At 40.8% G+C, this 23796-nt stretch overlaps 1 protein-coding gene across 2 annotated transcripts in view; it reads left to right on the top strand.

Annotated features, from left to right (window-relative positions):
- LOC121862407 (long-chain-fatty-acid--CoA ligase 4-like) overlaps positions 1-23796 on the top strand; it is a 251770-nt gene that overhangs the window by 65906 nt on the left and 162068 nt on the right. For both annotated transcript variants that reach the window (XM_042360674.1, XM_042360673.1), the window contains exon 2: positions 5799-5940. In XM_042360674.1, the coding sequence (XP_042216608.1) occupies positions 5806-5940 (135 nt within the window). In that variant the 5' untranslated portion in view covers positions 5799-5805. The remainder of the gene's footprint in view (positions 1-5798; positions 5941-23796) is intronic.

The following is a 23796-nucleotide window of genomic DNA, read 5'->3' as shown; positions in this document are numbered from 1 at the left end:
TGCCACAAACTAGTGACCCTACCTTCAATTATGTTCAATAATTGTTAAATTGACTAAAAAATTTAATATTAAACTTTTAAAATTATTGAATAGTATAAACTTCTTGATATTTACTAAAAGGGTAAGGAATTTAAGCCCTAGAACCGATTACTGTATTGGCGGACTAATACTACAGCTGGTGGACCGCCAAATGCAAACTAAAACATGTGGAGGTCGGCTCGTAAGAAACTCGTTAATCGAGGGATTGCTCGTTAATCGAAATTAGGAATCTTATGGAATGTAACTCGTTAACCGAAATCTCGTTAACCGAGGGACCACTGTACAGTACGGTCATCCCTTGGTTATCGGTCATCCCTTGGTTATCGCGCCTAATTGGGACCCCGCCGATAACGAAAGTACAGAACCTATGGGATTTATTCTAATTGGTTCGTTTACCCAAGACCCAACCCCAAGTTTCCCATTTTACGACCATTTAGACCCTCTAAATATATATACAGTATTACCCCGCTTTATACGGTTTCACTTTCCTCGATTTCTCATTTACGCGGTACCTTGCCAGAACCAGGCTTTCACTTTCCGCGGTGCACCTCATATACGCCTGAAGTATCTCATAAAATTCATACAAATTACCCGGCCAGAATATAATTTACATTGCTGGAATTCTTACAATATGATGATCATTTTGAATATAAACATCATGGATTTTGCATTAGACATACAAATTTTAGATCTAATGTAATAATTTGGTTTACACAAAGCAAGTATTTTATCTTTTGTGCAAAATATATGAAGTTTACATTCAAAATATTCCCTGACCTGCAAGGAATCCAGAAATGTCAATTATATTATCCTAACTTTAGTCTGAGGTATTATTTATTACTAAACGTTAAAATCTAGTGTTTCACCCAATCATTTCTCAGAGAGGTAGGGGCCAGTGAGCTGGGAAGAGGGGGGGGGATTTGAGTCCATTATTTGAATGGACATTAACCTGGCAACTGTATTTCTCTCAAATATTAATTGTGTGAGCATACCATCATAAAATTTAGATGTTATTTTTACTACAACATAGGTATTGTGTCGGAAAAAGTGGAGTTTGGGGGTCGGGCCAGTCTCTATTGAATTAAGTTACTGCGTAAATATCATAAACACACATAGGCATGGCTAGGTTTATTACAAAGTGATGAAAAGGGTACGCTTAATACTGTAGTCCACAAAACATGTAGCTATGCTTTTTTTTATTTGGTCCCCCATCATACGAGTCCGTTTTCTCTCACATCAGGACGCCTGAGTCCTCCGTTTTCTCTCTTAATCTTAGAGTGCACCAGAAACTTTACTATTTTTAGTAATGCCACAGAATTTGAAATTGCAACCCCAATTGCAACTGGGGTTGCAATTGTTGAGGCAACTAGATATGTCTGATTACAGCAAATGTGTTATTGTCAATTTGTAGGTGAAAGATTTTATCCTCAATAGATGTAGGTTAACATTTCACCTGTAGGCAAATGCTTAAAAAAAGCCTAAGTAAGGAAGCATATTCCTTTAACACATAATATCTGACCAGTATGGGGAGGATCATCGTGTCTCCGTCAGGGGGTCGTGGAGTGGTGGTCCAGCAGGCGTCACTTTGGGGGGGGGCACGGACGTATATGCGATCGGACGTTGTTCGGTCGGACGTTAACCGCCGCATGACTGTATTGAGTAACGCCTTTTGTTTTTTCAATTGTATTGGAGCAAAAGTATGGTATTAGAAAACCATACTTTAGTAAAAGGAAAAGTACTACAAAATTTAAGTACTTTTTAAAAAGCAAATACCCAGAAATGTTACTTGAGTACAGTTCTCAGGTAAATTTACTTAGTTACTTTACAACTCTGCTTATCACATCACATCAAGCCTACAAGACGAAATATTATTGGGGTATTTAGGCATGATTACATAACACACTCGGTGTAAACAAGAGCAAATATGACGGGAATGAGTCAGAGGCAGTGCACAGAGCCCTCTCGTGGCAAGCATTCTCACCATGCCACCGCCAGCCAAATTCAAAACCGCTCTGCTCCTGATCGTCGGATCTCTGGAGCATCAACGAAACTTGTGGGGTATTTTCCTTATATGTAGTCGGCGGTTATTGGGGCGTTGGTTTTCAGGGTATACCTGTACTGGATCTCATTACGATTAAGAATCTCTCCTACTTTCACCTGATGATTAAACACCATAAGACTAGATGGGGTGTTAAGTTTGGATAGGTTAATATTAATCATGTTTACCTACTGTCCCAGCACCAGGCATTATCAAAACAAAGTTCAGACAATGTCATCACTTCCAGATTTACTCGTATCTCCATCTAATACTGATATACTCTGTAAATGCACTGAAAAAAAAGAAGAAAAGTTTACCAGGTAAGAGTAGATGACAGCAGAGCTGGTGTGAACATGGGAGTTCTTATGCCCAAAAGAACATAAGAAAGGAGGAAACTGCAGCAGCCCTATTGGCCCGTACTGGGCACGGGCAGTCCCATTTACACCCAACCCCTATCGCTCATATGTCCATCCAACCTATGTTTAAATCTACTCTTCACGGCACATTTATTCACTTATAAAATGTGCATGACTTAAAACCATAAAAAGAAAAAACCCTAAAACTTATCTGAACGTGGCATTTGGGGTCTGAAGAGGCCATTCTTTCTACTACCTACGACTGCAGCTGTTTCTAGAGAAATAAAGTTATCTCGACTATTATAGCAGGACTTTAAACTTTTATTTCAAATTATATATACTGTATCACTCTACGAATGTGGCAGAGTGTATTTCTTGTGTTTACCCTGAACCGTCAACTCGTCCATTGATTGTAATGCTTGTAAGAGTTCAGATATGGTTATTGCTATGCTACATCTGAAGAGTTGGGTGACTGCTGTACGGACTTTCATTGTCTCAGGTTATCATCCAGTATAGTAGTGATAAATCCAGCTTTTATATTTTCAATTAATTAATAATAATAATAATAATAATAATAATAATAATAATAATAATAAAAATAATGCGTTTAACCCTTATGTGGTTTCCATATAATAAACCTAGATACCTCCCCCTGGTTACCAAAAAGTTAATGTCTGTTTTTTGCTGGAAAGGTTACGGTAGATAATGATGTCTAAAATAATATGAAACGGTTAGAAAGTGGCAGCTCAAGTCTCATGTTGGCAGAAACGTAGGAATCATTGTGTAGCATCTCCGTTTCCATGGGAACCAGCCACGATTTTTTTAAATCCAACGTTGTCACGATCTCTGCATGACCTGGGAGACAAATCACTCTGAATTTATTTTATACTACTTTATTTTGTTATTTCTACCCTTTTTTTATACAAGACTTGTAATTACTGTATATGATACATGTACTGGATAGGTAGGCGAGTAGAAAAATGGAAATCAAACATATTTTATTTATTTATTGACATGTGGCAAATCTAAATGGAATGTGCCTTAAGGCGGCGGTACACTGGGCACTTTCCTCCAAACATGTTAACATGGTCCGGCCAGCAAAACAAAGAGACGTTTTGTGTCACATTGCGATGTTTTGTTGACGCGTCTGCCCAACACAACGAAAACAACAACACAGCGTCACGAGGTTTGCCATGGATCCCGTTACTACAGTTGATGTCTTGCAGGATTGTGCTATAGTTCATCAATTGCTGAAGCAAGTATGGCGTCTGCAAAAGCTAAAGAAAAGACGATGGGTTCGTCGTGAAGTTTGTTTACAAGTGGCAGCAGCTGGGTGGTCAATGCAGACCCTGAATAATGATTTAATAATTAAAGTGACGAATAAATAGAAATATGTCACCGTTTATGTATTATATTTTAAATTATCATTGTTTCATGATTTATTAAAATTTTTACTTGAAGTTCATTTGAGCACTATTCCAGCCAACAAAGATCCCTGCCAAACTGTTGTCCATTTCTCGCAACAACAGAAATATTGCTGCTGGCTGGGCCATCAGGCCAATTGTCAGCACAACGAACATGTTTGGAGAAAAGTGTCCAGTGTGCCGCTACCTTTAGAGAGAGGCATCTGCTCCACATTAAACATGCTGCAGTGAGTTTCAGACAGCACTTACATAAAACAGCTTACATTTTCATAATTCTACACTAATTTTACTATTTATTGTTCTCAAATATATAGATACAGTATTATTCAATGAGGCACTTTTAAGGAATTGACACATGACATATGCTATCGGGTAAGGCACAAATTTGTACTGTACAGTTTTACCACCAATACACTGTCGCCACCACCACATAATGTTGTGTTGATACCCTAAAATAATGATAAATTATATATATTTACACTATTTACAAAAGTCTTTCCTGTGCTTTAGTACTTTTGAAGGGTGTGGTATTGTTGGGAGCATGGAATCCGGCACAGAGCAACTTTACACTGATAGCAAGTGTCTTTGTGTACTTTGATGTGGATTTCACTCGTACTGCACACATCAGATTTTTTCTGGGCATACAGCTTTGCCCCAGTGGAAGGAATCACTGAAGGGAAGTGTTGAGCAGTCAGTCGTAAAGGGAGTTCACCACCAGCTGCGAGACGATTTCCAGGTCTCTGATAAAGTACTGCATTGGTCTCCAAAAGCTGCCTTACCTCATTTAATGAAAACTCGTGGAGTGTAGTTATTTTTTTTTTACCTGTCTTCACTAAATAAAGAATGTGTGCATTCAGAAGGGACATGTCCAAAAGATGGAAGAATAGTTTTTTTTTTTTTTTTTACCATTTCATGGTACAATCTAATGTACTGGAGGTCATGCTGTCAGACTTGTCAACCAGATGCATGTTGAAGGTGTAGTCAGGGACACAGTGTGGCTTGTGCAGTCTCATCTTGGTCTTGGGGTCGATGTAGTAGGTGATGGAGTGATGTATTTGGTGGTGGAGTTGGGTGTATGGTTTCAGGGTTATCAACATCACTCTTACTCTCACTATCCTTGTCATCATGTGGGTAATCAGGGTCATTGACATCATCAGAATCACTTGGATCACTGTCCGATTCTAATGGCTCCTCAGCATCACAAGGAGCAGCCTCATCAAAGAGAATTGAGTTTATTTTGGCGTCACTGATAGCACGATGTGACGACATCCTTACAGAGTGGGACAGGTGAAGGTACTCGCGAGTTGCCAAGAAACACGAGGCCTAGTTACGTGATTGCGCGCGGGGGTGTATGCCAGACAACTTGAGATGTTTATTTATAGTTCTAGGGTCCAAAGAGATTAGCAGGCATTTAAAAATATCCAAGGAAGTTGATATACACCCTAAATATGGGTGTCCCTTACCTTAGTGGAAATTAATCTATGCCCCCATAGGCAATAACATATTTTTAATTTTGGAGTTGGGTTAGGTAGAATTTAGGCTACTGGAGACAGCAACTGGGGGACTAATTAGCTTACTGGAGACCCCAACTTCACATATAAGACTTGGGCCGATTTTTTTTGCCATTTTTCAGGCAAAAAATGGGACTGTTTGTGTGTAAAAATGAACCTTAGTATGAGCTGATGGTATTGATACTTATGAAGCTGAGTTGAAACAATATTAAAAAGAAAAGAAAAGCTGACCATACTTGAGTAGTCCTGATGCCATTTACTGTGCATCTAAACTCATCTCACAGTTTCATGTAGCTAGTGGTAAATTTTTTTTCTTATTACTGTATGAGTTTCCAATCTGTTTATAATCATCATTCTCAATGATATTCTTTTGTGTAATTCCACTATTTACAGTGTGGAGTATTAACCTATTTTTCTCTTTGTTTTGCAGTCTTACAATGGGTGACTTTGCCATAAATTTTGGTGTGAACCTCATCAGAGTTGGAGTGTGTATATATGACATTGTCACATACCCCATCTATGCCATAGTTCAACAGCCATGGAAAAAAAGAAAATTAATAAATCGTGCAAGGGTGAGTATAAAAATTCTTCCTGGAGTCTTTGTTACAAAGAGAAATATACAGTACAGTTGTATGATCTGTCCACCCAACTCTTTATTATAAAAGATTGTCACAGAGAAATGAACAGTTAATAAATAAGTCAGGGAATTATACTGTATACAGTACATTAAATATTTGTTTATATTTCAGGTTTTTTCTTAGTGCCTTCTGCCGTACCACATTAACTACATTAAAAGATAGTATGTGGTGAAGATTACTTATCCACTCTCAAATTTTCAATAATGATACTTTGGTGTTGTGTTGTATTATTGCCCAGTGACATTACAATCTTGATGCACCATTTATATGTTTTGAAATATTTGAGAGTTGGTTTAAATAGGCTGTAGATACTGTACAGTACTAGTGAGTGGAGACTTAGTGTAGAAGCCCTGGTTGTTAGTACAGTCATGCTCCGGTTAACGTCCAACCGAACAACGTCCGATCGCATATACGTCCGTGGCCCCCCCCACCCCCCCCCAAAAAAAAAAAAATAAAAACATTCGGTGACGCCTGCTGGACCACCACTCCACGAACCCTGACGAAAACACAATGATCCTTCCCATACTGGCCAGATATTATGTGTTAAAGGAATATCCTTCCTTAGGCTTTAGTAAGCATATGCCTCCAGGTGTAATGTTAACCTACATCTATTGAGGATAAAATCTTTCACCTACAAATTGACAATAACACATTTGCTGTAATCAGACATATCCAGTGGCCTCAACAATTGCAACCCCAGTTGAAATTGGGGTTGCAATTTCAAATTCTGTGTCATTACTAGGGAATAACGAAGTCTCTGGTGCACTGCACTCTAAGATTAAGAGAAAACGGACTCAGGCATCCTGAAGCGAGAGAAAACGGACTCCTATAATGGGGGACACAAGCACTCACACGTGCCACTCATACTGACAGACTTGACACTCACTTACTTGACAAGTTTTACCAACCATTAGTTGTGTACGTTATCTAGTGAATTTAGTCAATATTGTACAGTACAAGGACAGCAATACAATGGATCTAAGTGCCAACCTGTACTGTACATGTACTAAAATTGTTATGTCTATTGTAAATATAGATTGTTTATACAGGTATTCAAATAAATCACTATCTTACAAGAATCCCAGCAATGTAAGTTATATTCACCCAGGTCGTTTGGGTGGCAAATTATGAGAAGAGCTTAGTCACTCTTAAGTAATGATAAATAACACGCAGGCCTTCAGCGCCAACTGTCAAATCTTATCTCAAATAAATAAACAAACACCAGACACTCTGTCACCTCACCTCCCGCAACCCCCCCCACCCCCCTGCGCCCCCCCTCTTCCCACGCTCGCTGGCTGCCTCCCTCCTTGTGTTCCCAGACAAAAGATTGGTGAATTCTTTATGTTTATTTTATATAACATCTCAGACTAAAGTTAGGATAATATAATTTGCATTGCTGAAATCCTTGCAAGACAGATTAATTTAAATATAAGCATCATATATTTTGCTCAAGATAAAAAAAAATGTAGTACATTAGTGTACAATACTGTACAGGTTGTACCTCTCTAGTCCGGCAACCTCGGGACCTGACCGGTGCCGGACCATGGAAATTGCCGGACCATGGAAATTCACCCTTTTCCTGGATAGATAGTGACTTGTGCTTATGCTTGGAAGCACTAGCACCACTTTCTCTGCATCATGGTCTCTTTGAAGACATATTGAAGGGTTAAATGTCGTATAGTAGCTTCTCAAATTTCGCGAGTTTTTAAATCTTAACGAATTTTATTGGAACACACAAAAAAAAAATAAAAAAAAATTTGACGGCGGAAACTTGAATTTCGACGGGTTTGAACGGCCCGCCAACGTGCAGACGACGTGCATAATCGTGTAAACAGCGTCATTTCTCTTATGTACAAAAGATTCATTTTTGTTTATTACTGAATGTCTTTTTTATTGAATTAATGTTTATGTGTGCAAAATGAGCAATACAATTCATTAATAATACGTAGAATATTAAAACACACGAGGAAATGACACAGCATTGTTTTCGTTGATTACAAAACCAGTGACTGACTGGTTCTACATATAAAACTGAAGAAAATAAGACCTTGGTTGTAGCTGTAGTAAAATTAATATGGTTGTTTTAAGTAATGTTATTTAATATTAATAAATGGAACAATAGAAGTAGCTAACGATAATGGTAAAGAAAAAAGAGAGATCGCATATGTAAGTGCGCATGCGCACACGTGAAAACATATCGTCATTACTTTACATAAGAATATGAAAGCAACACTTATTTACTGTTCATATATATTTTAATTAATGTTTCTGAATTTGTTTTTATTGAATTAATGTGTGCGTGTGCAAAATTAACAATACAATTTATTAATAATACGTGGAATATTAGAGGAGACGAGACGGCTGCCGGCATTGTTTATGTTAAAGCTTACGAAACCAGCGACTGATTGGTTCTACATATAAAACTGAAGAAAATAAGACCCTGAGTTTAGCTGTAGTAAAATTAATGTAAAAAATGAATATGGTTGCTTGAAGTACCTGTAATGTTATTTAATGTTAATAAATGGAACAATATAAGTAGCTAACCATTAATGGTAAAAAAAAGTGAGACTGTGCGTATGTAAGTGTGCACATGTGAAAACATATCGTCATTACTCTACATAAGAATATGAAAGCAACACTTATTTACTGCTCATATATATTGAAGGGTTAAATGTTGTACTCTGTATAGACAAGCAGAGAGAGAGAGAGAGCAGCCGAACTGCCGGATGTAAACAAACCTTAATTTCCCGCGGCTGTTTTTTTTTTTTTAAGGGGATTAGCCCACCCGGGCATAGGTCACTGACCCACATTGGGGCCTGAGGGGCAAAAATTTAATACTCCTGTAATAATAATTCACATAAGTAAAAAAAAAAAGAAGAAAAAAAAGAAAAAAAAGCTGCCTATCTACCTATTGGACAAACTAAAATCGCTCCGGACCACGGGAGTTTCCGGACCACAGAATGCCGGACTAGAGAGGTGCAACCTGTAGTACATTTATAATATAAATTTTTTCAACTGAATTTTTGGGTAGATTTACATAAATTTCTTCATTTATTTTCATCCATTTACATGCACACACCATACTAAAAAAACCTAAAAGAAATAAATGACCTTAGTGCAAAGCTGGAGTGCACATGTACTAATTTGATTACGGTACTAAAATTGTTATGTCTAGTGCGAATTACAGCATGTTTATATTCAAATTAGTCAGTATTGTACAAGAATCCCAGGAATGTTAATTATATTCTCCCAGATCATTTCACTGGCATTTTAAAATGAGAGAAGCTTAGTAGGACTGTTTAATAAACACGCAGAGACCTTCGGCTCAAACTGTCAAACATATCACCTCAACCCCCCCCTCCCCTCGCTGGCTGGCTGTCTCCGTCCCTCCCAGCCAGGGTTTTAGGCTTACAGTTTTTATCTTATATAATATCTCAGACTAAAGTTAGATTATAATTTGCATTGCTGGAATCCTTGCAAGACAGCCATTAATTTGAATATAAATGTCATATATTTTGCTCATGAGATAAAAATTGTTGTACATTAGTGTACAGTACTGTAGTACATTTATAATATAAATTTTTTCAACCGTATTTTTGGGTAGATTTACATAAATTTCTTCATTTATTTTCATCCATTTACATGCACACACCATACTAAAAGAAACGTAAAAGAAATAAATGACTTTAGTGCAAAGCTTGAGTGCACATGTACTAATTTGATTACGGTACTAAAATTGTTATGCCTAGTGCAAATTATAGCATGTTTATATTCAAATTAATCAGTATCTTACAAGAATCCCAACAATGTTAATTATATTCATCCAGGTCATTTCACTGGCTTTTTATAAGAGAGAAGCTTAGTCACTTAAGAACTGATAAATATACACGCTTTAGACCTGGGCCTGTGCCAAGTGTCAAACGTACTACCTCCCCTCCCTCCCTCCCTCCCTCCCTCCCTCCCTCTGCCCAGCGTTGCTGGAATCCTTGTAAAACGGTGAATAATTTGAATATAAACGTCATGTATTTTGCACAAGAGGTAAAAATTAATCACCTGTATCACATTACGGAAGTGATTTAAGAGTAAAAGTGTATATGTACGTATATACTGTAGTATTCCACATACAAGTAAGTATAAATACAAAGTTTATGTGATGATCGGACAATGTCCATTTCGGTTAACGTCAAGTTTCCAAGAACGTATCTAGGACGTTAACCGGCGCATGACTGTACTGTATTATAACTTATATGCCAGTAACAACTTGTAGCAGGCTAATATTAAAGTGCCAGTGCTCAGAGGCCTTATTATTATGCTATTTTATAACTGCTTGAAATATGTGGCCATGAGCATCAAGCAGTTATTCATCATGATAATTTACATCCTGGCCAAGCGACACCCCCCCTCCATCCCTTGCCAATTAAGAAAACTTTGAGCAGGTAGTGTCTTTATGAGTAGTAAACAATGGCATGTATTCCTAAGAAGCAAGTTAAACATTGCTACCCTCAAAAAATTCTTCCCTTCAAAATAAAAATAGCTCTTTGTTTAGTATATGTATTACAGTGGTCCCTCGGTTAACGAATGCATTGGTTAACGAAATTTCAGTTAACGAATTACCTTCCATAAGAATCTTCAATTCGGTTAACGAACAAAAATTTGGTTAACGAAATTCTTACGAAAATCACGTTTTGTTGAGAGCATCAGCTGGTCAGCTGATGGCCCAGTCTGCCAATTCAGTAATATGTTCTATGTCAACATGTCAACATGTTTTGGCTTGCTCACCAGCTGGAAGATTAGTCCGCCAATACAGTAATCGGTTCTAGGGCTAATATTCGTTTCCAGTGGAGTAAATATCAAGAACGTTGTGTTATTCAATATTTTCCAAGTTTGATATTAAAATTATTAGTCGTTTTAACACTTATTTAACATAATTGCATATCAGGGAACTAGTTTTTGGTGCGCCCATCAGCCACTTCATGCACCCACCAAGGCGTCAGTTTGTGTCTCTGTTCAGTGGAGGAAACATCTTGCTTGTGGGTCTCTTGAACACAGAGTATTTTTACGATTTTACAGTACAATTATTGGTCATTCTGAAATTTATTTAACATATTGACAATATATAATGCAGTGCAGTGTTGATTTAAAGAAAATAATCTTGAATTACACCTAGTGAACTTAAAATATTATTAGTGAAATGACGACATCAAGCATGGGGTGATTTCTCTTCCATCCCCACTTCCTTCTCTTCTCCCTTCTCCTCCATCCCCACTTCAAATTCCCAACATCATCATCAACCAGGAGCCTTCTACAGACACACCTTAAAGTAAGTGTACTTTATTGCAATTTTTTTTTTTTAATTTGTATGTACTTTTCGGTGAGCTGGAACCAATTACCCAATATCCCATTGAAACAATGGATTCGATTAACAAAATTTTCGGTTAACGAACGACCTTCTGGAACGAATTGTGTTCGTTGACCGAGGGACCACTGTACAGTCTGCGTGGAATGTTAGTTCGTGTGCTGAAAAAATATTGATATCTACGATTATGTTATATAAATAAAGTCAAGTAACACTTACCACTTCAATTAATACTTTGTAGTGTTTCCTCTGCGCTTCAGACAGTCTTTTTGCCTTCGAGGAAGACTGTCAGCAAGGTTTTGCAAGAGGTCAGGTGGCAAGTTAGCCCGGGTATCCTTGATGGCTGCCTCTAGCTTCGGGATTGATGATGTGTCAGCGTCGCGCAGACGACGCTTAACAATGGACCACAAATTTTTTATTGGGTTAAGATCTGGGCTACTGCCAGGCCAGTCATTAAGGAAAGGTACCTCACAGTCTTTGAGCCACTGTATGACACTTTTAGCAGTGTGGCATGGGGCACCGTCCTGCATGAAAAGGCTTGCCTTAGCTTTATCAAATGATTCAGGTAAGAAATCACTGAGCAGTTCAAGATAGTTGTACTGATTCATCATCTGGTTCTTAGGGAGGATTACTAGTTCACCAACACCATAATACGTAAAGGAAGCCCAAACCATAAGCGAGGCAGGGTGCTTAACAGTCTTCACTGTGTACTGTGGGAGGTGCGCGTCTGAGTGGGGGGGGGGGCGGTACACCCTCCCTCCATTACTCCCAGTCACAGAAAACGTAGCGAATCCTACCATAATACACTCCTCCATGTCTCTAAATCCCACACTTCATATTTCTTGCAAAATTTCACTCTATTTTCCTTCTGTCTCTTTGTCAACAGAGGTTTACGGCGGGCACGAAAGCTCTTAAATCCCAGGTCATCGTGCAGGGCTTGTTGAACACAACGTAACGAGACGTGACTCAAAAGACGGGGGGGGAGGGTTTCTCTCTTTCACTTCACGTGCTGTGAGTGTGGGATTGGACCGAACTTGTCGAGAAATAACCTTAAGTGTCCGTGGAGACAATAATTTAGGCCTACCAGACTTAGGTAATGGAGCTGGTAACTCGTCCTCTCCAAGGTCACGGAAACGTTTGACAAGATTTTGAACAACTCGTAATGCCACACCAGTCTGAGCCGATACTTCTCTCAGTACATGGTTCGCTTTGTACAATGCAATCACTGCTGCAATATCGTCTCTTGTAGTAACCCTCCTGGACATCTCTGATGGCCACTATGTCGGGTTAATGCACCTTAAACTAGACAAAACATGGCCACCTGGCGCGGGAACCCGCACAAAAAACCTTCCCTTCACAGCTGCCAGAGGCGCACTGACTACAAGCCGTGACGTGTTCTCAGTTGCCAAATGTCAGCACTTGCCAACAAACCAAGCGTTTTGACATTCGCATCCCAGGACAGGCTTCACAACATATGATCTTATTTTTGCGAGAACTTAGTTCGTCGGCCCTATCGCGACTTAACATTCCGCGCAGACTGTATATATTATTGTATATAGCATTCTGCATTTTTTTATTTTTTTATTAAAGTCTTAGTGAATTTAAGCTGATGTAATAGGAGTGTAGATTTTTTAAACTTGCAAGACGGGAGCATATACAGCTTGAAAATCTGTCTCTTGCAGGGTAAAATGATATGCCACTGCCAGACGTAAAATAAAAAGTATTAATTTAAATTATATTTTAACCCACTTTTCCCCAAATTCATGTACAGTAAATAGGATTCAGGTGAATCAAATATGCTGTGATTAAAATTTCTTTTGTTAGAGATTTGGGTAATGAAAGCATAGCATACTTCCAGTTGTCCCTCCCCTACTACTACCCCCTACAGCACTGCAGCATTACCAGATCAATCATAAATTTATACTGTAAATTCACAAGCAAGATTTAAAAATAAATAAGTATACAGTACAGTGGTCCCTCGGTTAACGAGCACAATTCGTTCCAGAAGGTTGCTCGTTAACCGAAAAAGTCGTTAACCGAAACCATTGTTTTAATGGGTTTTGGGTAATTGGTTCCAGCTTACCGAAAATTGCCTAAAATCAACAAAAAAGTAGTAAAGTACACTTACTTTGAGGTGTGTATGTCGAAGGCTCCTGGATGATGATGATGGGAATTAGAATGGGGGTGGAGGAGAAGGGAGTAGAGAAGGCATTGGGGTGGAAGAGAAGTCACCCCATGGTGCCATTTCACCCATAAAATTTTAGTTCTCTTGGTGTAATTCAAGATTATTTTCATTAAATCAACACTGCACTGCATTATATATTGTCAATATGTAAAATAAATTTCAAATTGACCAATAATTTGCTTGGAAACACAGAAAAAAGCATTTAGTTGAAGAGAGTCTCAAGCAAGATGTTACCTCCACTAAAAAGACACAGAGACTGACGCCTGTATGGTGTGTTGACAGGCTGTTAGGCACGCAAAAAACTAGCTTCTTTACTTCAATTATGTTCAATAATTGTTAATTTGACTAAAAAATTTAATATAAAACTTTTAAAATTATTGAATAGTACAAACTTCTTGATATTTACTAAAATAGTAAGGAATTTAAGCCCTAGAACCGATTACTGTATTGGCGGACTAATACTACAGCTGGTGGACCGCCAGATGCAAGCGAAAACATGTGGAGGGGTGCTTGTTAAATACTCGTTAATCAAGGGATTGCTCTTTAACCGAAGTTAAGAATCTAATGGAAGGTAATTCGTTAACCGAAATCTCGTTAACCGGGACGCTCGTTAACCGAGGGATCACTGTATTAATAAATAGATAAGTAAATTGATATCCAGTATAGTCTGCATTTATTCGGTCAATTGAACCCGTGGAGGACCGCGTAAAACGAGAAACGCTTAAATGAAATAACAGAACATATGGGATTAATTGAAATAGAGACTGGGCCGACCCCCCAAACTCCACTTTTTCCTACACAATACGTATGTTTCAGTAAAAATAACATCTTAATTTTATAATGGTATGCATACAGGGCAGTGAAGGTATGGACGGGACACCTGGCTGTTAAGCTTAGACAAGTCGGTAGTAATCCGCACTCCACCGTTAGTCTTAGCCACAGCGACTAGAGGGTGGCACCAAGGGGATGGGTCGTCACCAACGGGTACGATGACACCCTGGGCCACCATGGAATCCAGTTCCTTCTTGACTGAATCCCTGAAGGCGAAAGGAATCAACCGGGGAGTGTGTATGGCAAACGGCTGTGCATCTTCCCGCAGGTGTATCCTCATAGGCGGACCCGCCATAGCCTTCAGTGGCGCGGTCCGTAGGGCCTCCTTCGTCACCAGCACATCTGAGTACTCCTTCAGGAAGTAGGCCCTTGCGGCTGAAGGAGACGTCTCGCTGTGAAGAGGAAGCAGCCGTGACTTGGGTGGAGGCGGGGAGGGAGTGGACGCGGGTTCTAGGCAGCTCTGTGTGGCAGCGCCAGGCGCGTCGCTCGTCGACTCATGCACCCTGCTGGCGGTGTAACGAGCAGCTGGGATCTGCTCGGGAAAGTCTCTGGCCACCACGCCTAACTCCTTGCAGTGCTCCCACGACAACAAGGGTGTAGCGAGAGTAGGCTGCACGTCGATCCATCCGTGACACGACCTGTCGCCGTAGGTGATCTCTTCTTGAAAGGAGCCCACAGCGTCCGGCATCTGGGAACCGTCCGCATTGTAGTACTGCAGCTGCGGCGGTGGTCCCAGGCCGCGTTTGGTGAGGCCCAGTTTCTGGAGGTGCTTTAACCCAATCACCGTAGTATCGGCGCCGGTGTCCGGTATCACCTCGATGTGACCCGACACATCACCGTGTGTGACGGCGACGCGGATAGTAGGGGAAGGGGTAGCCCTGGGGCGTGTGGTCGATTCCACCCTCCTGATGTGACTCCGCTGCTGCTTGGGGCTGCGTGGGCCATCTGGAGGGGGCTGCGTGCGAACCACCCCGAGGGAAGTGCGCTGCTGTCCGCCTCGTCTCGGGCTTTTGGGCTTGGGTTGGCGGCAGCACTTGTCGTAGTGTCCATAGCGACCGCAGGCCTGACACTTGTGGCCTCGTGCAGGGCACCTGTCTGTGTTAGACCAGTGGCCCTTATGGTCACATCCACGATACAGTGCGTCGGCGGCCGGGCAAGTCTTGGGGCTGTGCTGCTTTCCACAGCTGCCACAGGAAGCACTAGGCGGAGGCGTGGAAGAACGTGTGGCAGCCTTCGCGTTGTTGGCCGCCTTCTTATCCTTCTTGTATTGTGAGATAGCTCTCACAGCAGGTGGGGCCCGTAAGGCAGAGGTGGCGGACTTGGTGGCCTCGTATGACCGACATTCATTCACTACCACCTGGAGTGTGGAGGAAGCGTCCAGGGGGATGAGTCGCTGCATCAACTCTTCGTGCCTGACACCTGTCAAGATCCCGTGCTTGATCCAGGCTTCCTCACATTCCCGGCTGTGCGCCTTGCAGAAGTCGATCTCCTCTGACAAACTCTTCAAGCGTACAAAAAGTCGTCAAAGGATTCGTTCTCCGCCTGCTTGCAGCTGGTGAAGCCACGGCGACGCAAAGCCTCGTTGTTCCGACCCTTAACATGCTCCTGTAAAAGGTCGAGCACATCCGTCACTGAAGATGTAGAATCGGGAGGCACTTGCAACGTGTGCTCCAAAACTCTCTGGGTCTCCAGCGACAAACACATCCGCAGTTGGATGAGCTGTTTGTTTGGAGGCATGCTGTCAAGGTCCACCATCCGGGAGTAATCTGTCCAACGCCGCCTCCACTCACGAAAAAGCTGAAACGTGACGTCTGGTGAGAGGGCGGGTAGGGGTTGAACAGATGCCTTGGGAGCTGTTGGGGTAGCAAGAGTACCTGGAGGACGCTGGTGTGGTGGAGGAGGGAGGGTACTGGCGCCTTGGTGCGCGAGTGAGGGAGGGTGGATTAGCGCCAGGGTCGCCAATAGTGCATCAAAACGCGACTTTTCCTCCTCTCTTCGTGTCTCCTCCCTCTGAAGTTCCATCTCTCGGCGCCGCTCGTCTCTGTAATCCATCCACCTCAGAATTGCGGCAATGTCCGTCACTGGAGGTGGAGGATGAGAGTCTGTGCCCGGTAGAGGAGAAGATGGTGGGGAGTCGTGTCTCCCATCTTGACGTTGGCCCTTCTTACCGCCCATCTTAGATGCATGGACTGCGCTGTTTAGTATATAAAGTGGCGCCTCATCAGCTCGAACCACATATATATGACATAAACAGCGCAGAAATAACGCATAGAGTCCACTGTTCTGTCCGTGAGTGAGTGAGTGCGTGCGTGTGTGTGTGTGTGTCTGAGAGAGCACTTCGTGGTGGCCTTAATGCCGGTGGCTAGAGCCGCCGCGGGGGTGAGAACGTTAGTGCCTCCCCGGATGTCACACGAGAAGGGTGTTCATCTGCGTGCTCCGTGGGTACCACAAAAAACAGGCCAATGCTCAACTCTCAGCTCTAGACACACTGATACACTGACACTAACACTGCCACCGTCACTAAAACGCACTGTGACGGAGCAACGCAGCGAAACACAACGCAACACAACACAGCACACACTAAGAGTCACGTGCACATCGCCGGCAGTCGCACATCGCCGGCTAACTGTCCATTGTTCACACACTTGTAAGTCCACAGATCCTACTCACTGTGCCATGAAGGTTCCAAGTGTTCCCTGAAGAATGCAGTGATGGGTAGGGAAACACCGGGTAACACTGAAGTCCATTTATTCGGATAGGAGAAATACAGGTGGTGACTAGCGTGTGCCATGCACGGCTCACGAAGTCAGACTGAGACTGCCTTGCCATATGGCAGCCTCGGGGCAATGTTGCCACATGACACGTGCAGTGTTGCCACGTAATTATATACATAGGTGCTACTCGGCACAGTAGCTTATATACAAGGTTGCTACTCGGCGCAGTAGCTTAGATACATAACCTACAATGATGGCATCGGTGGGGTGCTGTCCCAGAAGAAGGATGACACCAAGTACGTAGTGGCATACTACAGCAAGAAGTTAAGCCCAGCAGAGATAAATTATTGTGTTACTAGGAAGGGACTCTTGACTGTGGTAAAGAGTTCAGACTTTTTCCATCCTTACCTGTATGAATCTAGCTTCACCATCCTGACTGACCACAACAAGGATTCCTTCTTAATTGTTTATCTAGCCATGTCCTATAGTGGGATCAGATATATTAAGATAATTTTTAAAACTCCTCCTCGAGAAGGCAGCTTGATAATTGGCTTCAATGGTGTGCTGTCAAAGAGCATCCTCACAGAGAGGTAGCTGCCCAGATTCTACATCCCCTTTCTTGCAGCTGAACAGCTGATATCTGTTTATTTACTTCATCCAATTTGGCGTTACTGCAATAATGTTGGCAAGTAAATTCTTGGATGGTATAGAAGTCTTTTCTGGAAAGCTACCAGTTTGAACCAAGAGATGCAAATGTTTTCCTGGATTTCTAGTCCTGAAGAATCATTTTCAGGCCTTTAGGTTTCCATTGTCCAGAAAAGGCGTTGACGATGTAGCATCCAGTCCAAGAATGTACTTTAAAAGAAAAAGGATTACTCGCAATTTTTTCCTCATTGTCGTCTAAATCAGGAAAATACTTATGAAATTATATCTGAAGTGACTTCAGATGGTCCAGAATGACTGTTTTAGGTACAGAATCAAGCCACACTAACGCTGTGCTAGTATGCTGCCATATTATTCAAGCATTCTGCTATGAGGGTCAAGCCGTATTTAATTTTATTATGAACTCCCATGTTATCCTCATGCATGACATAAATGAAAACATCGAGCCACGTAATCAAGTTTGTGGACGGCACGATGATGTTTGGTAAGGTAGCAAGACAAGACGATGTCGCAACAATGCAAAAAGACCTACAAGCTGTTCAATGGTATTGAGACTTACAAATTCTCTTTAACAAGAAATGCAAGATTCTACACATAGGATATAACAACCCTAATCACAACTATATCGTTAATAACACTTTCCTGGATACTGTCGACCAGGAGAAAGCACTCGGTGCTGTGATAGAAAGCTGCGCAACAAGTGAAAAAAGTAAACCGAAATTTGGGAATATTATAAAGTGTACTTGCGAATACAAGGATAGGAAAATACTCATTCAACTGTACAAATCACACGTACGTCCCAGTCTGGATTACTGTATACAAGCATGATGGTACAGTATAGGGGTGTTGGTGATACAACGATAACGAGAGTAACTCAAGGGTTCAAGCCTCGACCAGGACAAACGTAAGAAGAGTGTTACCCAGTGTGAGTGTGACCCTACCAAACACCACAGGTTTCCTGGTTCCCGATTTCCTCCTGTACTAGCACTAGTAAGCTGTTAACTGACGAAAATTATATAAAAATTACATAACATACCGAGAAAATGTGCAAAACAGAATGACTAAGATGATTCTGGAACTATACCATTCCTTAGGACTAACAACTCTTATGACAAGGCACAATAGGACAGATATCGATTAAACATAACTTGAACCTTGCCAAGTCATTATGCAGAACAAACATGGAACTGTCTACCAGCCCAAGCTGTGGAATCAAGAACAGTACTGGGCTCCAAAATTGCCCTTGACAAATTTATCAAGAACAATGGAAGGAACCTACACAAGCCACTCACTGACCTGCTTCCCTTGGCATGGTCACTATTAGTGGCCATTAGGTAAATAAGTTAAAAAAAAAAAATTTGCACTTATTACATCTTTATCACCAGTCCTCTCACACAACTTGAACACTTTCCACTGATAAGGAGGATTGTTTTCTTTACTAAACTTTCCTTTCCTTTTCCACAACCCAACATTCCCCTGCTTCATCTGTTCCAGCTCTCTCCCAAAGAAGCACAGAGCTGTTCCACGCTAAGATTTAAAGATTTGGCAACTATCAGATATTATAATCTTAACCCTGGTACTAACTGGGGCACAAATTGTCTTGGATGATCAGTGTTTGTAACATGCCTTTGTTTATCTCGTACTTTCGTCGAGATCCAAAATATCCTTAAGTCTTCAGGGGGTAAAACATCCCTAAGGTAGAGTATCATAACAGGAATAAACGTGAAATCACTGCAATAACCAATCCCAAACCTTGAAGTACTAATTCTTAGTTTCAAGTAGTTATGTATTATGGTATTTAAGGGAAAGTAGTTCATAAATAGTTTCCTTGTGTAGGTTAGATTATAAGAACTGATACTGGTGGTCCAAGAACTTTAGTTGTAATTACATTGTAAGTATCGAAGCAGGCATGATCAAGCATTATATATACACGTGAAGGGTCCAAAAGTAAGATATGAAGAATAAGTAACGTACTTTTACACAATAACCTACATTACAGCACCGGCACAAACAATAATACAATTAAATTAATAGGTACCTTCTCTACCGAGTAGGACCTCCAGTAACATTTAGATTCCTGCCTAGCTTCCTAGCCTGACACAAATTCTAATACCACCTGGTCACTGGATAAGTCTGTTCTCCACCAGGCCGGAACTAAAGAGAGAAGAAACAGCCAAGCGGCTGGCGAACTACTCCAGGAGTGATTCCCACGCATGCGCCGTTTGGCAATACTCGTATATATACCGCAAGTGTTATTTACTAGCAAACCTATCCACTTCAAACGATATATAATCATAATAATCATAATTAAGTATTGCAGGATGTTGTTACTTGTTTAAGATAAGATACATACTAATATAATATTTATAGTACCCCAGCACAACCCTGAGAACTAAGGGTATCACAGACAAGTGACACTGTAGAATCAGTCGCCAGATGATCGCACCTGTTGCAATACTGTTTACAATAATATGCTTTTTACTACCCTCCGGTCTGACCTGTGTCTTCAAGCTACAAGAGGAAATGCAAGTCCATTACATTCTAAACTACACATATCTATTCACATATACAAATATAATTTTGAGTCATGTATAAGTCTTTAAATTATAAAAGCTGGCACGGAACTACGTATTACAATAGTGTGTTACTTTTGTACAGATTTCCACAAGTTTTTTGATACGACGCTCTCTGTCTGGGAAATACTGGCGACGGATGTACTCCTATGGCACTCGGCTCCACTCCACGTCGTCCACTACGAACACTTAGTAAACAACACCGATCTTCACCTCCGTAAGATACTGCATTTCCTTGGGTAAGGTTTAGGCCTCTTCCCGCACCACCTTTCCCAGAGGTATATAAAATATTTCATTTTTTACGAGCGTCCTAAACGCTGCTGCCTTCTGTTAACAATACTATAATTCTCTGATGTAATGTGACAATAACACACTAAGATCTGTTTTGTACTATAATGAAGGAAATCTCATATGAAGATAAAGTAAGAAAATATAGTCGTAGGGTTGTAGAGCGAAGAAAATTAGTAGCATAGCCGATTAGTTATTTAACCGTTTATATATTCTTGGGGGAATCTTCTAAACAACAATTCTAAGTACAGCTGTTTATTAGTTAACTGGATGGCATGAACTCATTAATAGATCATTATACTAACGTTACTAGACACTGACTCTCGGACACAAACATGAAATGGATACGCTTCCCACCGTAAGTAACTCACCCTCTGGATCGCTCTGACAATGACTCACAGGTGACCTGAGGGAGGCCCTGTGGCTGAGGACTCTGTCTGCAGGACCTGGTACTGCTGGGGGGAGTGGTCCCAGTGGGCACTGGACTCTGTCTCCTGTGGGAAACTGCCCAGTGCTTGGAAGGGAAATCCCTCTCCCGACTTCGACTTGTGACGAGTAGGGCCCTTTTATTGGAGGTCTCCGGCCGGCAGGTGTCGTCTCCTAATTATCACTAATCTGGGTGTGTCTAGACCTGTGTGTTTGATCAGGTGTGCGGTCATGTCGCTTATCATGGTACGCCGGTCAGTCATGCTTCCTAATTATTACCGCCCTGGGTGTGTTCAGTCAGATGTCGGTCTACTGGCTGGAGGGCAGCTTCTTGAATTAACAAAATCATGTCGCCTGGTTTCCTATCACACGGTGGCGAAAACTCCTTTTCCCTTTGTGACCGTGACCTCTGTTGGGTCAGGTCTTAATCTCACTTTAATCACTGTAGAGTGGGTCAACTTACGTGGTATACACCTGCTCCACTAGTTACTGCTTATTACCGCAAGCGGTACATAATTATGATGACATATAAACAAATGTTATGTTAGGCTGTAACTCACAATGTAGAGTGTTGAGATGGTTGAAGATGAGAGGCCCAGAAGGAGGTTGGAGGGTGTGAAGGGAGTTTGTTTATGTATAATTATAATCACCTGACTCAGCCATAGCTGACCAGCCAGGGGGCCAGGCTATAGGGTGGGCATTTCAGTTTAGTTAACCATATCTTAGAGTCAACACCTACCCTGGCTTCTCTCTAGACTTTCAACACGTTTGACTATAACCGCCAATCAGACGGTTAGAGGGTGAATAATACTTCTCACGTCGTACACGAATTATAATGTTCGTGTACGACGTGAGAAGTATTATTCACCCTCTAACCGTCTGATTGGCGGTTATACTGCTATATGTGTTGTTTTTCTCTGGGCTGCATGCTTTGGTCTAATAAACAATCATTACAATTCCAAGGTAAATATTTATCGAGAGCACCACTAGAGGAAAGTCGTCTGTCCTGTACGAAGGTAAATATTTATTTAGAGTACCACTAGAGGAAGGTCGTTTGTCCTGTACGAAGGTAAATATTTATTTAGAGTACCACTAGAGGAAGGTCGTTTGTCCTGTACGAAGGTAAATATTTATTTAGAGTACCACTAGAGGAAGGTCGCTTGTCCTGTACGAAGGTAAATATTTATTTAGAGTACCACTAGAGGAAGGTCGTTTGTCCTGTACGAAGGTAAATATTTATTTAGAGTACCACGAGAGGAAGGTCGTTTGTCCTGTACGAAGGTAAATATCTAATAAATGTATACAATATGAGGTACAATTCTTAACATCATAGCAACATTACTATCCTCCTCAGGGTACCAGAGGATGAAGAACGCCTTTCCTGTGTTTCCTCCTCCTCGCGGGACCCGTCAAGAGTGTGGACAAGAAGTCTGTTGATCCCTTTACGAGCTCCGAGAAAATGATAATTGCGAAAGTCGTGGACAGAGTTAACCGACTACTGCTGCTGTTGGGCTATCCAGTCATGGCTTCCTCCCAGAAACACTGAGGACAACTCAACCAGCTGATGGTCCTCTCTCGGTACTGGATTACGACACAGCAATGGAGATTTGTTTCTGTTTTACAGATAACAATGGCAGGATAAGGTCTCATGCTCATGTTTCACTGATTATTGTCAGGCAGCGGTGTTCACATATCACATCAAAAATGCCCTTAAATACCTTAGGAATAATTGCCAATTATTGATTAACTTCATGTATTTCTCTTTTCCTGAAACTTCTGACTGACCATATAAACCAATTCCAGTTGGGCATAAAAATAAATATAAATGAATAGTTTCATTGAAAACCTAACCTAATATAACCTACTTTAGGTATAATTTTGCCACCTTATAATTTTATATATATATATATATATATATATATATATATATATATATATATATATATATATATATACACACAATCAACACCTCAACCCACCGGGATTCAGACACGGCTCACGAGCCCATGACTGGGGCGCTTAACCGATAGACCACCAAGATACTAAAAATAATCCTAGACTCTTATATTTCACACAAAGCCTGTTCAACGAGCTTATGGCGCCATTATAATTTGTTGAGTGCCCTAAGGCCTATTCTATTTGTAGAGTACTAAATTTCGTAAATTTTATTACCATTCTCAGTGACTGATATTATTTGGTTAAGTTCTTAAGGCCTATCCACAGAGTATTTAATTTCAAAATTTTATTACCATTTCAGTGACTTGATATATTATGTTGAAAGTTCCAAGGCCTATTCATTGTAGAGTATTTAATTTATATTTTGCCAATACCATTCCTCAGTGACTGATAATATTTCTGTTGAAAACCCTTAAGGCCTATTCATTTAGAGTATTTAATTTCTTATTTTTAGCAAATTATTTCCTAAGGACTGATATTATTTTGTGAAAGCCTTATACGGTTCGTATGGAAAGCAACATTTGAATACTTCAAATTTATTGTTGCCTGTGTTTAATAATTTATGTCATGTATATAACTTTTATTCCCAGAGAGTAGTGTTTAAAGTTTAAGTTAAGAGGGTGCGCATATTGGTGTACCATTATTTGATTGTGTTTTGTAGTGTTGGAGGGAATATAAGTGTCTAAATTTTTATGTGTGTTCATTCATTCCAGTCACAGACGCTATCCTTCCACGGGTCACGGACAAGTTCATTTGTGTAGTAGATTTGGCGTTCTTGTGCTGGTTCGATTTTTCAAA

This window comes from Homarus americanus, unplaced genomic scaffold (assembly GCF_018991925.1).
Source record: "Homarus americanus isolate GMGI-L3 unplaced genomic scaffold, GMGI_Hamer_2.0 scaffold31037, whole genome shotgun sequence".
Lineage (NCBI taxonomy): Eukaryota > Metazoa > Arthropoda > Malacostraca > Decapoda > Nephropidae > Homarus > Homarus americanus.
This window is presented reverse-complemented; position numbering and strand designations above follow the sequence as displayed.